Raw genomic sequence first — 15,153 nt, forward strand, 5'->3', positions numbered from 1 at the left:
CCCTTTGCTTTTCCTTCCCCTTCTTTTTCCCCTTTTCCTTCCCCTTCTCCTCTTTTTTCTAGTTACAGGGTTATCAGACATAAAAGTTGTTGGCTTAATACTCCTTTTACATTTGTTTTCATCTCAGTATATACTTTTATTATGTATAGTTAACGATATACCCTGAGCACATCTGCTGAATTTATGACATTACTCAATTTAAAAGATAGTCTGATATATTCTTAACAAGTTTAGTGAAAAAAGCAATGCTTACTTTTTGGTTTACCAAGAATTAACCTTTCTGGACCATTTCGGATGTCTCTTCAGGAAGGGATTACTTATCCGCAGTTGTGAGACTACAGTAGCAGAGCTGATGAACACACATCTTACTTTGGTCTCTTTCTCTTAGGAGCTTACATTGATGAGGCAAACAAAGGTGAAGCAGCTTTCTAATAAAAGCTTTCTGGATCATCACAGTGGAGGGACATTTTTATCTCACCACATCCCCGACAATGGCAGAGCACATATTTTTGAGTCCAATATGCTTTCTTTGTCCTTCCTTGTCTATCTTTTTTTACCTTAGTCCCATCTCCCCTTCATTAACCACAGTAAACAATATATGTAACAATTCACTAAGTACAATAAAAGAGAAATTACAGTTTTATGCAATAGATTCTGAAGGTTCTACTGACATTTTACAAAAATCAGATTAGGACAAGAGATACAAATGTACTTCAAAAAGTTTATGGAAAGACTTGCATTGTCTTTTAATTCTATTTTTCCACAACTTTTTGAAGAACCCTCATACATAATGTAACAAAGGAAATTAAGAGACTTGAGGCAGAAGACTAACACACATAAATATCAAAATACCTACCCTACAACACCCCTTATGTGGCTGTTCTCCGTGTGTCCACACTTTCCTCAGCACGATGTTCTACCTACTTATCTCTCCCTCCAGCCTCTAACTTCCTGGTCTCTTTCCTCCACACTCCTCACAGGATTAAGTCATTATTTACACATGGTGGTGATGCTGGATGATTTTTTTCCACTAAATGACTCTTCCTTTTCCACATTATGAGGTCCCAAGTCTGCAAAGTGCTTGCTCTACTGGCTTGTGGGACTAAAAAAATGTTTGGAGAGTAAGTAAGTTAGCTGACCAAAAGGCATTTGGCTGAATTGTTCAGAAGGAACAGGACATGTACTTATTTTACCATGATATATTGAAAAGAATTCATAATGCCAATTTTCTTCATTTAACTAGCTTAGGTGTAAACTCCCCTAACAGAGGTAAATGTCCTGTTTTCTCATTACACCATTAGCTTGTTACAAAGAGATCACAGGTCCTTTGTCTCTTTAATGTAAGGCATCTACACATTCATCTCTTTTGTTTGCTGCTGCTAAATTTTTTTTCCTAAGTTTTTCTTAATACACAGAGATCAGCATACTGAAGCACTCATCCACTGTCCATCCATTATGATCCTTTCCATGCTATCCACTTGCTTTTGTGAGAGATCTGGGTTAGAACACTAGTGCAATTTGTACTCATGCAAGCTAACTGGTCTATATGGACTCAACACTGCTTTGTTAAGAACATTTATTAAAAAGGGAATAATTTGATCAAATAAGAAAAAGTAGATAAAAAAGAGAAGAATGTAAAACACAGTGTGTAAGTTGAGTCTTGTTTTTTAATTGTTCAATCTTCAAATGGGTGTCTGAAGTACCATACATCTATAGGAATACAATCAAAGGATTCATGTGAAAGTGGCATAATTGGGCTCATTTTCTCTCAAGTTTCTAAATCCCCAAAATTGAAAGACTGGGAATTTTCTTCTCAGTTGGTTCAAAGATTTGTGATGGTGTACTTATTTTAAAAAATAATATTAAGCTATTTAGTAGCATACTAAGATGTAAGGGAACGAATGGATTAAAATGGTTCTTTTTAAATTACATACACACATATAATATATATGTAACATATACATATGTATAAATATCATTAATTTAAAAATTATTCATCATTTTTCTCATTTGAATAGATAATCAGTGATTGGCATTATATATTATCTATTTTACTTTTTATATGTAATACAATTTAGAACAACTTCTGAAATTCTTACATAAGAATAAAATTCTAAGTATCTATCTTTTTCATGAGAATTTTATTTGTCATCTTTGATAGAAGCAAATGAGAACAACCATAATTTAAGCATACTTTTTTAGAAACAGAAATATTATTTTTCATTTCCTCTGAGGAAAACATTGTCTATGTATTTTTTCTGCAGTTAGCACTAGGCTGTATTACACTGACCTATTTTTATTATGTATTGCACATTCCCCATGTATGGAAGTATGGCTACTTGATCCTTTCCAGTCTCTTTCTATTAAAAAATTACTCAAAATCTCCAAAGGCTAAGATTTCCTTTTTTTAAAAAAATTTATTAACTAAAACCATAGAGTGAGCATAGATAGTCCAGTATCCACTGCCACTTATTGAACTGCAGACCAGTCAGAGAGAGCCAGTGAGGAACTGAGCCCCATTCGAAACTCTTCCTTTGCTGGCGTATCTTGAGGCCTTCACTAGCAGTGGGGATTATGACAAAACATATCTGCACTGCCAGACCTGGTTCTGCCCTTTTCACAAATGCTGTAGCTTTTAGCCTTCCACATTGAAGGCAAGTGGAAGTTTTTTGGATATTTTGGGGGTTAAGAACTGAATTCCAGGTTATATATAAAACTGTGCAAGGAAAGGATGTAAAATTAAGTTTTTGTTTAGTTTTCCCAAAGCCATTTATTTTTGATGGGCTAAAATTAAACCAGATATGAATGATGTTTAATTATGTGAACAAAATTTACATCAACATGGATTGCTAGTTTGGGTTTATGAAACACTTCAAACAAGATTAAGTTTGTAAAATTCACTGGGCTTGGAGTAAAAGATCAGATACCTAAAGATACCTACACATACCAATATGGGAGTTCTTGTCACTACAGAAAACCTGTCCTATCTGATTACATGGTCCTTATATACAATGGGTATACATAACTCAAATAATAACCCTTAGATCATTTTAACCAGAAACAAAAGTACGTGCTAAAGGATGCTCAAAGTTTTGTTTCTATAAGGAGAGCTATAATGTTTCAGTGTAATTCTTCAGTGTATATCAAATATGGACTTAAGCAGTACTGTGTTTATGTATAAAAATAAAAAGAGTAACTTCTGTACCTATGTGACTTTTTAAAATATTAAACTAAAACAATAAAAAGGGCATACTTTTCAAATTATTTATTATACTTCAAGATTAATTTAATTCTATTCAAGAAGCATTTTGAAAGACAAAAATGAATGAAGAGACAAAATGATGTGGCAACAAAGCAATATAAACAACACTATAATAATATGAATGAAAGAAGTGACAAATAAATGACTAAATAAAATAATACAAATATATAAACAAAATGAAAAATTTACAAACTGTTTGGAATTGCAGTGGGAGTTCCTAAGAGAGACAAATAATTATAATAATGAAAAGGTAGTATTCTGTAAGTATAACAGGAAAAAGGCATTTTGCACAGTGGTTAAGAGCATAGCCTTCAAAATCAGAACTGAAGTATAATCCTAGTTCTGTTTCATTCCCGCTATGTGATCTTGGGCATGGAAGTTAGTTTTCCCCATCTTTGAAACAAGTTCCATAATGTTGACCTTATCAATAGTTCTGCAGATTAAATGACAGAGGAAGGACTTAATACAGTGCTCAGAATATAATGAGTTAAATTAAGAGTATTACTTTGATCCCAAATAAAAACTCATTTTAAAACTAATCAATACAGGGAGTTTGGCAGCAGCACTGACTGCCACTAGGGAAAAGAAGAGTAGATTCATGGAAGAATTGCTGGCAATTGGAGGTCCAGATGGGATTTTGTGACAGGTGAATGTGAAGGTGCAGCATGCATGCACACAGAAAAACAGAGAAGAGGATCAGAAGAGAAAAAGCACAAGCTATTTTCCAGCACAACACAAAGGCATATGTGGCTGGTTTTTGATTTCTCACTTGTGGGGAATGTTAGAGTTGCTTGAAATTTGTATTGAAGCCAGATTCCAGAAGGCTGAGTGAGCCAACTAAGCCTCTTAGACAAGAGTCTCTGCTGTGCAGTGCAGATCCCCCAGTGACTATGCAAGATGATCCAATGGACTACAAGAAGGATTTTAATTGTATTTTTCAATCCAAAGTAGAAAATAAATTAAATTTTACTAATATTTAATAAATAGGTAACATCACTGTTTTCTTACTTCTTATATCAGTTGGTCACATGGTCTGTGAGGAGAAAACTGGGAGTTATACTAAAAGGAGAAGTTACAGTGAGGCAATCAACTCATTTGCTCACCTTTATATTGAAGCTTAATGTTCAGTTAGGCAGGTTTATGGTTACATTACCTAGTTTCAACTAAACCAACTTTCCTATAATGGGTAAGTGGTAGCAACAGACTCCTGAGAAAAAGAAATGTGTTTAAGATACAACCAATAAGGTAAGAAAGACATGTATATATTAAAAAGAAAGCTGACACTTTTCATATTGTTACAGATTTTCATCAGTTTTCATAAGGTAAAAATAACAATCATCAAATTAAATCAGATCTGACATAAAGTTAGACAAAAATGTTTAACATTACCAGGAAAATTATTTGAAAACATAATCTGCATCTATTATTGCTAATATCAAAGATTACCCTCAACACATCATGTGCCTTGGTGTTACAGCCCGTGGTATTATGACAACATCACAAACCTCTATAATTTTCGGCAGATAAGTTTTCAGTACATTACAAATTTTCACTAGATTGAATAATAAACATTTGGAAACTTCTTTTAATTTTCTTATTTAATAGTAAAAGACAAAAAAAATTACACATAATTTAGGGAAACTTTTTTTTTCTGCCATGGAAAAATTGCTAAAGTAACATGTGGAAAACAATATGGTGACAATCGGGTTATATTCTTTTACCAGCAATAGTGTTGGAAGGAGCAAAGAAATAATTGTAGAAGGTTTCGGGAAAAATTATTAGAACAAATTAAGTAGCAAAAGGTTTGGTAATAATAGAATTAAAGTATGAATATTTCTGATGTGCTTAGTTCATAATAGTCTCTATATCTGTTTTAATAGTAAAATACTCAAAGAATTACTATTGTGATCCCTCATGGAAACATGTACCAATGAAAACATAACCTCAACACTGAGTGAACTGTTTTATAAAGGTATATATATTTTTTAATGGAAAAACTGTATATTAGGCATTGAAGAGTGGTTTCTCTGATTAGAATTATTATTATTTTTTTAAGGGTAAGGATATAGAGATAGTGGTACCTGTAAAGCTCATTTACTGCATTTGTTGCAAGTAAGCCAGAAGTGGACAAGTGCCTCAGGATGTTACTGATGTAGTACCTTGTACACTAATGAGAACTTCATATTTTGAAGAATATTATTAATATTTTGTATTGAGATGGGGAATAACAATGAAATTATTTTAAACACAGAACTTTACTGATTATCTCATGAAAAATTAGTTAAAAAGCTGCAGAATATGAAGATTTAATTATTTTTATTTAACAAAAATAGAAGAATTCCAAAGTTATTCAACATTTTGGTGATGACAGTGTTATTATAATACACTACTTATTGGATACTTAGAAAGAAAGTAAACATTAGTTATCGGATATATGCTACCTATTAGATATTTAGCAAAAAACCAAACAAAACACTGTCCCTTTGTGAAAATTATCATGTGGATACAGCACTTTGAAGATAGATATTTGGAAATCATAATTATGTTACATATAATGACATATATCACTTTTAAAAACTGTCATATATGCTCATTTAACAACCTTTAAAACAGAATATTTTAATCTGTTTTAAAAACTTCCAGATGAAGAACTCCTGTAGGTTTTAAAGCCATTTGTTAGAAAATATTCAAAAAGTTCTATATTTTCTGATAGTTAAGATGAAAAAATAATCAGTATTAGGAAAATTAACACTTATTTGTGGAATGGCCACAATTTTGCTTCATAATTGGTTTCTAATGCCATACTTCAAAAACAGGCAGCAAGATTTCATGAGTACAGCCTTTGATACACTTCTTCTATTTCTGGCATAGCCTTGTGAATTACCTCTTTTTTGCTATGAATATTCATTAAAATGAAATATCAAAATATCAAAATAAGCTTAACTTCTTGACACTAAATTTCAATTAACTCTATCATAAAATTTGAGACCAAAATCTAAAAAAATACTAAAGCACAGTCAATCAATGTTCTCTTTAAAATATTATTATTAATCATTTTTTTAATGTGGTCAAATGTGTCTGTATTACTTTTTAATATAATAAAAACAGTAATTTTAGTTTATTTCATTGATTTTTATTTTTTATCCTTTGTGCATGTTTTATAATGTAAATAATGTATTAGTAAAATAGTGCCTACATTCAACTTACAAAAAAAAAAAAAAGTACACATTGAGGTTGTACAATAAAAGAAAAATTTAAAGACTTCTTGTTTTGATTATATTTAAAATGCAATAGGTAATCATTAGAAATATCTGAGTCATGGAGTTAAATTATACAAATCCTGGAAAACATTTATCTGAAACTTATATATATATATATAATTCTATCTCTCTATATGTAAAAGAGAAGAGAGAAAGAAAAGGCATAGTGACCAGTAATTAAATTACTTAAATCATTGACAAAAGGTCGTGAAAGCTCTAAGCAGGGTAGCGTTCTCAGGAATGGAAGCTAATGGACAGGAGTGTGATAACTTGGATGTGGAGAGCAAAGGAGAGGTAAGAGGAAAGCTTAGATCACTTAGAAAATTAGTAACTAGGAGGCAGGAGAGAGGGAATGATGGTGCCATTATCAGAAACAGAAAATCAGAAGCAGAAACTTCTATAGAGAAGTGGGTAAGATTCAGGCAAACGGAGTTTGAGTTTACAATAAGGCTTTGTAGTGGAACTATCTAGTGAATACTTCAAAATGCAGGTCTGACACTAAAAACCTGGGCAGAAGGTGCCTAAATGGATTTAGAAATTGTTCATGTGGCTCCCCCAGGAGGAAAGAAAACAGAACTCAAAACAAATGAAGAAACAAAAGAACAAATAAAAAAGCAAGGAAAACTTTATTTTCTGAAGACTGGCAAAAAGAAATCATGTAGTCAAAGCAGAACACACAGCATGTGATCAGAAAGACAAAAGAGAAGAAAGTAGAGGGTTGTGAAAACTTTGGACAGTTTCACACAGGGGGAACAGCTTTGCACATCTAGTTCTGCAAAATGGTTAGTGAGAGGAGCAATGGGTGTTGGTGATGGTGGTGGTGGTGGTGGCTACCTTCAGTCTTTAGAATGGACAATGTATAGGTATCTGCTTTCTTTGACTCTGACATTAACATAATAAAGTAAAAGCAGGATTTATTGAGTTAATGTATGATGCATGATACACCAGAGATAGGTTAGTAACTACATGTCGAAACTGTAAACAAAAAATAACTGAATCAGAGTAGGAACAAACTATAGTTTCTAGTTGGAGTTTTAATACTAAATTTTAATACTAATACATCATTTAAATTTCCTTGTAAGTCATGCTGTCATCTGTGAATTAAAATCATTCAATTAGATATTCAGATAACATCTCTTGTAGCTCTGAAAAATCAGTTTCCCTAAAAATGACATAATTGCTTGTGCAAATATTGGTTAAAATGGGGTACTCTTAAAAGTTTCTGCTAAGGAAGAATAAATATTACTCCAGATTATGCTTGTATTATAAATAACCCTTTAATATTAAACACATTGAACGAAACTCCTAACAGAATACATCATTACAATTATCCTAAATACTAAAATAAACTACATCATGAATTTTTAAAATGACTTTTGTTCTGGATTTCATTCACATCTTTCTTTTTTTGTTGGCAATCATTTTATGGCTGACCACACCTTGAAAGACTTTCAAGTGAGAAGAAACTTGTTGACTCTTGTATAACCAAATGGCTAAGTGAACAGAAACTTACCTGAAAACACATTATTTTATATTAAAGGGAAATACTAATTTTTATGTCCATAGTGGAGAAAAAAGGAATAAGTTAAAACAGCAGAAAACATCTTTATCATTCTATATGATTTTGATAAATTATTTGAAAATAAGAAACAGTAATATGTATTTTATATCTATGGTTTACATATATTTGATTAAGCTGTCAAAAGGCCAAAGTTCTTCATTTCAGTAAATAATTGCTACATTTCTCTGAAAATGCCATTCATTGCTTGATGATCTTCATTTATATAATTAGCATTGAGCAATTTGTGTACTTAGGTGAGAATTAATAAATTACATACATGAGGCTGTGCAAAGTTAGGAAAATATAACTTACTGCTTTTTCTTTCCCAGATTCCACCCGATCAGGTTTTGCTATGCATGCCACCTGTGGCTGCTCTTTTATTTTTTTGGCTGTCTTATCAACTTCCTTAGGCAAACTCTGAGGCATCGTAGATGTTAAATCTTCCCTCTCGGTCTGTGGTTGTTTTTCATCTTGTATTGCCTTTGGAGCCTCTCTGCCTTTGGGCTTTTCCTCAGCAATTTGTATTCCAGTTTTAAGAAAGTCATGTTTCTTTTCCTCCTCTAGGGCTGTTATTTTTGCTTCTGGGAATAATTTTTTGTCTTCAGGTGTTGGCTTTCTGTCTTCCAAGGTTGGCTTTTTTTCTTCCAAGGGTGGCTCTTTAGGAGATGGCTTTTTTTCTTCAGGAGTTAGTTGCTTTTCTTCTGCGAGTGGCTTTTTTTCTTCAGGGGGTGGTTTTTTTTCTTGAATGTCTGAAGCTTTGTCTTTTACTAGTTTACTCTCTTCTTGTTTTTGACCTGTGGTTGCCTTATGTGGAAGTTTTTCAACTGAAAGTGTTTCTTTTACTTTTTCTGGAATGACTTTTTCGGTTTCTGTTTTTACTTCTTCCTTCCTTTTTGCTTTTACCTGGGCAGGCATTGCTGTTTTCTGAGACGGGGGTTCTGTAGGTATAGGCACGGGGGATGCTTTGGGTCCTGATGGCGTAGGCAGTGTTTTGCCCATGTCACCAAGCTGTCCTGACACTGCTCTCTGGGTTTGGCAGTTTAAACAAAGCCATTCTTGAATCTGCAAATAAAAATGAACAAATTAACTATATTATAATATATCTACTTTGATGCATTTAACAAAGAAAAACTTTGGCAATTTGTAGTGAGTTTTTTGTACAATATATGGAAAAGATGGATCACTGTTTTCTAAATCAATGAAACAGTGATCTTTACAAAAGATTATAACAACACTATTTGAAATCTAAAAATGTGTGGAATATCTAGAATAATTTACTATCTTCACTGATAAATGAGGGGGGAAAAAGAAAGAAAAAAAATTGCATTAAAGGTGGATCCAGGGAAATATCCCTTTTTGCAAGGGGGGACAGAGGGGAGAAATCTTCATTTTTTTTCCAAATAAAGTTATTTCTAAGCTTGGTGATCGTCATAAATTTACTCAGACACTATTACATCTCATAATAATTTTCTTTTTAACAACCAATTAACCTTAAGTTCTTTTAGGATTTGGTCCATTTACTTCTGTCTCTTGGCCTCAGCCAAATATAGTTACGCCTACCAGAATTGAGCTTTACAAGTATAGGTAGAGTTTTCAAGAATCACTTGTACATAATTTTCTACCTGCTTTTGAATTAAGAAAATAATTTCATTATTAATAATTCATCACATTTTCTCATGCAATTGAGCAAGAAGCACTAAAATGCTCAAATTGTTTGGCATCTTTTCCCCAGAATGTTCTGATTTGCTGACTAAATCATGTCCTTATATCTCTGCTCTTCAATGTATAAGCCATGGCCACCTGCACTAAATCAACTGTGGTGGTCCTTAGACATACAAATTCCTAAGAACAACACCAAAACTACTTTAGGACAGACTTGGGAGTGGTGGAAGGATGATATGCCATCTTGATAAACTATCAGGCTAACTCTTTTCAAAGTAAAGACTGAAAACCATTTTCTGATACAAACACATGACAAACGACACAGAGACAGATTATGTTAGACCAATAATATTGCAGAATTCCTCATTAATTGATATATGTGGTACTTTTTCTTACATTATATCTATTCTAATATAAGAAATAAAGGCTGTGCGTGTAGTTTCTAATTAACACCATTTTATGTGTATCCATTCTGAAAGGCACAGGGTTAAAGAGTCAGACAAATAATACTGCATTCATAAATTGCACTGTCTTCTGAGAAGTTCAATTTTAAATTGCTTTTCATATTGGCTCACTCTTTCCAGATACTCAGCTTAAATTATTTAGAGACAAAAATCACTCATTGTTCTAAAATCCTATCAGAGGTCTAAGTTTCATTTCCTGCTTCATCTTCCAATTTCTTTAGAGACATGCAAAATGTTGCTTAATATCTGTGACTGTTTTGTAATCTGTATGCCATTATAATTCTTATTTGCAGATCTAAAAGAGTAAAGACAAAAGTCAATTCTTTAGCTTCCATAAAATGCTGCCTATAAAACATCAGGATGTATTATGGAATTTTTTGCCCAGTATCAGTTCTCTTCTTAATTTAATGTCTAAGCAAATCTGATGTGAATTGTGGCCTCTTTATATAATAACTTTTTATAAAAGTCATAGGAAAGAAACTGATTTGATCCCTTATGTCAAATACGAAAAGTTCCAGCTCTTCTGTTGAATAGTCCCTGGAGGACACTTTCATAATACCTGCAGAAAATCAATCTTAATCTGTGCTGTGGTTTTAAAAACCACATTTAAGACATTTTCATTCCAAGCTTAACTTTTAGAAAACAAAAACAGATACAAATAGCTGCATACAAGTAGCTGTGCTGTTTTGTCACATGAATTCTAAAAAACAAATGCAGGTGTGTGTGTGTATTAAGCATTTTTGTAGGCCATGTCTTAATGTAAAAAAGTTAAACTTGAGAACTTTTTAATATACCAGGAATACAGGCTTAATTCCATCAGAAGTTTTTGTCAATACAAAACTGTGATTATTTTATTGGAGTTTTTGGAACAAATTATTCTTACAAAGTTGTCATCTCTTGCTACTCACATGATATTGATAACACAATGTTACACAACTCTTGTTAAAAGGAAAATGTGTTAAGAAAATAAAGCATAGTAATTTTTTCAAGAAAGTATACTCATTATTTTATTACCATTTAAAATTTAGGAAAAGGATAAAAGGCATAACCTATTCAACATATTATGTCACATAAAATACTTCATTTTCCCAACTTAAAGTAATGCTTGATAAACTTATGAAACAGTGATAACCACCACAGTACTGAGGTCTGCAATGCAAATGGAAGGCAGTAGTAGAAGAGATAAAGGATCTTCTCAGTCCCTTGGGTGCCTGCCTGATTTTCATTGTAAATAAACAAGAAAGCCAAGCCTAATTCTTTTGACTTTATACTTTGACTAATTGTCCCAAAAATTAATTTAGAAACTGATGTTTCTACTATGTCAAATAATGGCAACATAATTTATTCATTTATCTATCCTGTATGTATCTGTTCTGTTTATACCTGTCGAGTACATATATAATTTGAGAAGTGTCTGTGCAAGGCTTATTCCATCAAGGAACTTACATGCAAATAGAACAAATAAAGCATGGGTAAATACAAGTAGATTATGCAGTAAAATAAACAAAGAAACAAAGAAAGAGAGAGAGATAATTGTGTTGCAATGCAGAAGAGGGAGATACCATTTCTAGCCATTTTCCGAGAATATTTGACCTTAAAATAGGTACATTAAGAGATTACTAATGTAAAATGAATCTGTTTCGTCAAAAAAGATTTGTCACTATTTGACATAATAGAAGTATTGCAAAAAACTATTTATATTTGTGGAAATCAAAATATAAAGATAATAACATCAGACTATATTATTTTATTCACATTGAAGTTTAATCATTAAGTTAAAAGGTGGGGCTTAACAAAATCACATAATACATACATGCAAGATGGCAATGATTAAAAACACTATATTTAACTGAATATAGATGGAGATTTAAACAATAAATTTGTTGTTTGGCTGTAACAAAATATGGTAGAAAAGGTTGAAGAGGCAAATTGAGATTATCTTTTTTATAGCACTTATTGCCAAATAAAGAAATTTAGATGCTTTGCAGAAGAATTTGGGATCCAGTGAAGGTTTTTGTAAAAGAGTAAGAACTGCCATATTAACACCAATCAGGCAGAATGTGGTTTCCTACCTATACTGTTAGTAATTAAATCTAGAGGCAGAAAGAAATTAAAACTATTAGAGGAAATAAATAGGATGAAGTGGATGTAACAGGATTGTCCAATGAGTTTAATTTGGAACATAAGGAATTTGATACATATTAAGTCACACAAGAGTATTTTTTCAACAGAATTGTAAATGCTGAATTGGTAATCTCATATGTGTGTCCAGTATTTTTTTCTGTAGCTCTAGAACCAAAATTAGAATGCCAACAAATTCAGCAAGCAGGGGAAGTTATAATGTCAAGAAAAAATTAAAAGAAAAAGGGGGAAAAAACTAGTTACACCAAAAAATTTATATTTCTTTAAATATGTAAATTTAAATTTTGTTAATTAAGAGATTATAGGAGTATCATTGGAGGAAAAGGCAGAGGCTAGGCAAAAGAAAAAGTGGAAACGAGAAAAGCAAAATTGATCAAATTTTGGACAATGAGTAAAAAGAATAACAATAAATTTCCAAGGCAGTTCATTTTGGACAATATGGGTCATTATCATTATCACATCATTATTAATTACAAACAATTTTGGAAACACTCTATAACCGTATAAGAAGATGTAAAAATCTGTAGGTCACAATTTTTTTGCATTTTTAAGTAAAAATATCTGAAGATTTTTGTATAACTGTATTTAGAAATTTAAGTAGGAAGTATTCTTTTTCTAGGTACAAAACATTTTATCTCCACTTTTAGTTCCTCAGTGGCCACGTGATTAACTACTCATAATGTTCCTAGTCCAGTAGTAATCTGGAAATAAATTAAGCAAAATTCCTTAACTTATACAAAAACTCAATGCATAATACATCACCGCCATGTATGACATTTACTAGCTGAAAAGACATAGCCAGACATAACATTGACTCTTTGTATAAGTTTCACTTATAAGACACATGCCTATTCAACTATTCATATTTTGCCTGAAGGTTAATTATCAAATGAATTTTGTCTTTACAATATTTCCTTACAAAAGATTGTCACTAAGACAATCAGAAAATAATAAATATATTAAATATGTGTTTATGTATATATATACTCAAGACATTTCTTTTATATTACTGACTTTACTATGTATAAAAATACAAAATATAGATGCTTAGGAAGGCTTTTAAAAATATTTTAGTCATTATTATGAATGATTTCAGACAATTTTCATTTGTTTTTATGAAATTTTAAAATACATCTTATTTTGAGAGTACTATTATAAATTTTTCTAATGTTATTAAATGTAGTAAAAGTTTGTTTCATGTATATTATTAATTATAAGAAATAAATTGAAGAGCCTCCATACTATTAGCCCAATCATATTTTTATTCAAGGCTTTAACATTATCAAAGCTCATCTTTAAGGAGAGAAAATTCTGATAAACAAATAGTGTGTGTGTGTGTGTGTGTGTGTGTGTGTGTGTGTGTGTGTGTGTGTGTATAAACCTCCAAATTTATCACAACATATTCAAATATATTCAATTGTCACCTCATACAGTTAGTAAAATGCATTTATATCAAATCATTGGAGTGTGTTCAAAATAAAACAATGCTCCCCAAATCCATTAATCCTAAGAGGAGAGTAGGAAATGAAGGAAATAAAAACCCAGAAAAGGGATGCTGTCATGCTACTCAGCATTTTTCATCAATAAGCAATTTGTTTTATATAACATTTCAGCTGTAACTATAGCAACAATACCATTAAGAAAAATCTCAGAACTTCAGGGCTGCCTATTTATTTTTCTAAGTATCTTTTCTGAAGCATGAAAATAAGATCTGCAGCAGGTTGAATGTCTGCCTTTAGATTTAAAATGGTAGGGAAGCGATGGTAGCAAAATCTTCATGAGCATTCATATACCTGAGGAATCTTGCAAATAGCACTTTGACATGAATTTTCATTAAAAGACCAACTGGACTGATTTGGAAGCTCATATAGTTTCCATCAAGAGAAGTATTTTAACAGAGACTGTGTGGGCCCTTTCTTAAAATTCTGTAAAAGAAAGCCAAGCAATCAAGGGCACTATTACTACAACATTGTTGAGTTTCCTTCCTACTGTGAAGCTTTTGAGGCAACAACAAAAATTTTACACAAGTTTTTCTTTGTTTATTTCTTTATCATCTAGAATGTTATTTAAGCAGAAGAATTATTATACTAATAATCTGCTTAGAAATCACCTTTTTACTCATTGACAGATCCACAAATTGGGGAGCAATGCTACCTGCAACTTCTCACTTGCATCAATGTGATCCATAATCTCGACAACATGGTGTTTTATTTATCTCAGGTTCATTCATGCATTCTTAAAATTTAATTTGATATCCTGATAATCAGGTTTGCTACTTGTAAATTTATTCTCTTTTGTCATCTGTAAAAGGGAGAAGGTTTGAATTCACAGTTGATGCACTCTTTTTCCAGACTTCACCATCAGGATATTAGAAAGCTGTGATCATTCATGAGATTGCAGTTCACAAGTGTACACAATGATGTGTTTGTGACACTTCTGTTATTACTCCGTCCCTCTTAAAAATGGATGAAATGTATGTCGAATCCTTTTATTATTACATTCTTTTTGACTAGAGTAGCTTCCTTTGTATTTTTGTTTCTTTTACAGTCATTGACACAAGAATAACTCATGTCCAAAATACAAAACTGAATGATTGTGTTCTTCCTTATTTGCTCATTGGTAGACACAGAATTACATCAAAATGCCCTAGAACATAAATATGTACATAAAAAAACTGAGAAATAACAAATAGTCAATTTAAACATTAATTTTCAGTGGAATTACTGAATGTGATGGGTGGAAATCAATAATGAAACCTAATAGAATATTGAACACTATTAGAAACTTACTTTGGGGTTATCA

At 31.8% G+C, this 15,153-nt stretch overlaps 1 protein-coding gene across 1 annotated transcript in view; it reads right to left on the bottom strand.

Moving 5' to 3' along the window:
- Positions 1 to 15,153, bottom strand: part of PCLO (piccolo presynaptic cytomatrix protein) — a 413,878-nt gene that overhangs the window by 226,081 nt on the left and 172,644 nt on the right. The window contains exon 4 of the mRNA XM_063099452.1: positions 8,396 to 9,145. Coding sequence (XP_062955522.1) covers positions 8,396 to 9,145 — 750 coding nt within the window. The remainder of the gene's footprint in view (positions 1 to 8,395; positions 9,146 to 15,153) is intronic.

This window comes from Cynocephalus volans, chromosome 6 (assembly GCF_027409185.1).
Source record: "Cynocephalus volans isolate mCynVol1 chromosome 6, mCynVol1.pri, whole genome shotgun sequence".
Classification (NCBI taxonomy): Eukaryota; Metazoa; Chordata; class Mammalia; order Dermoptera; family Cynocephalidae; genus Cynocephalus; species Cynocephalus volans.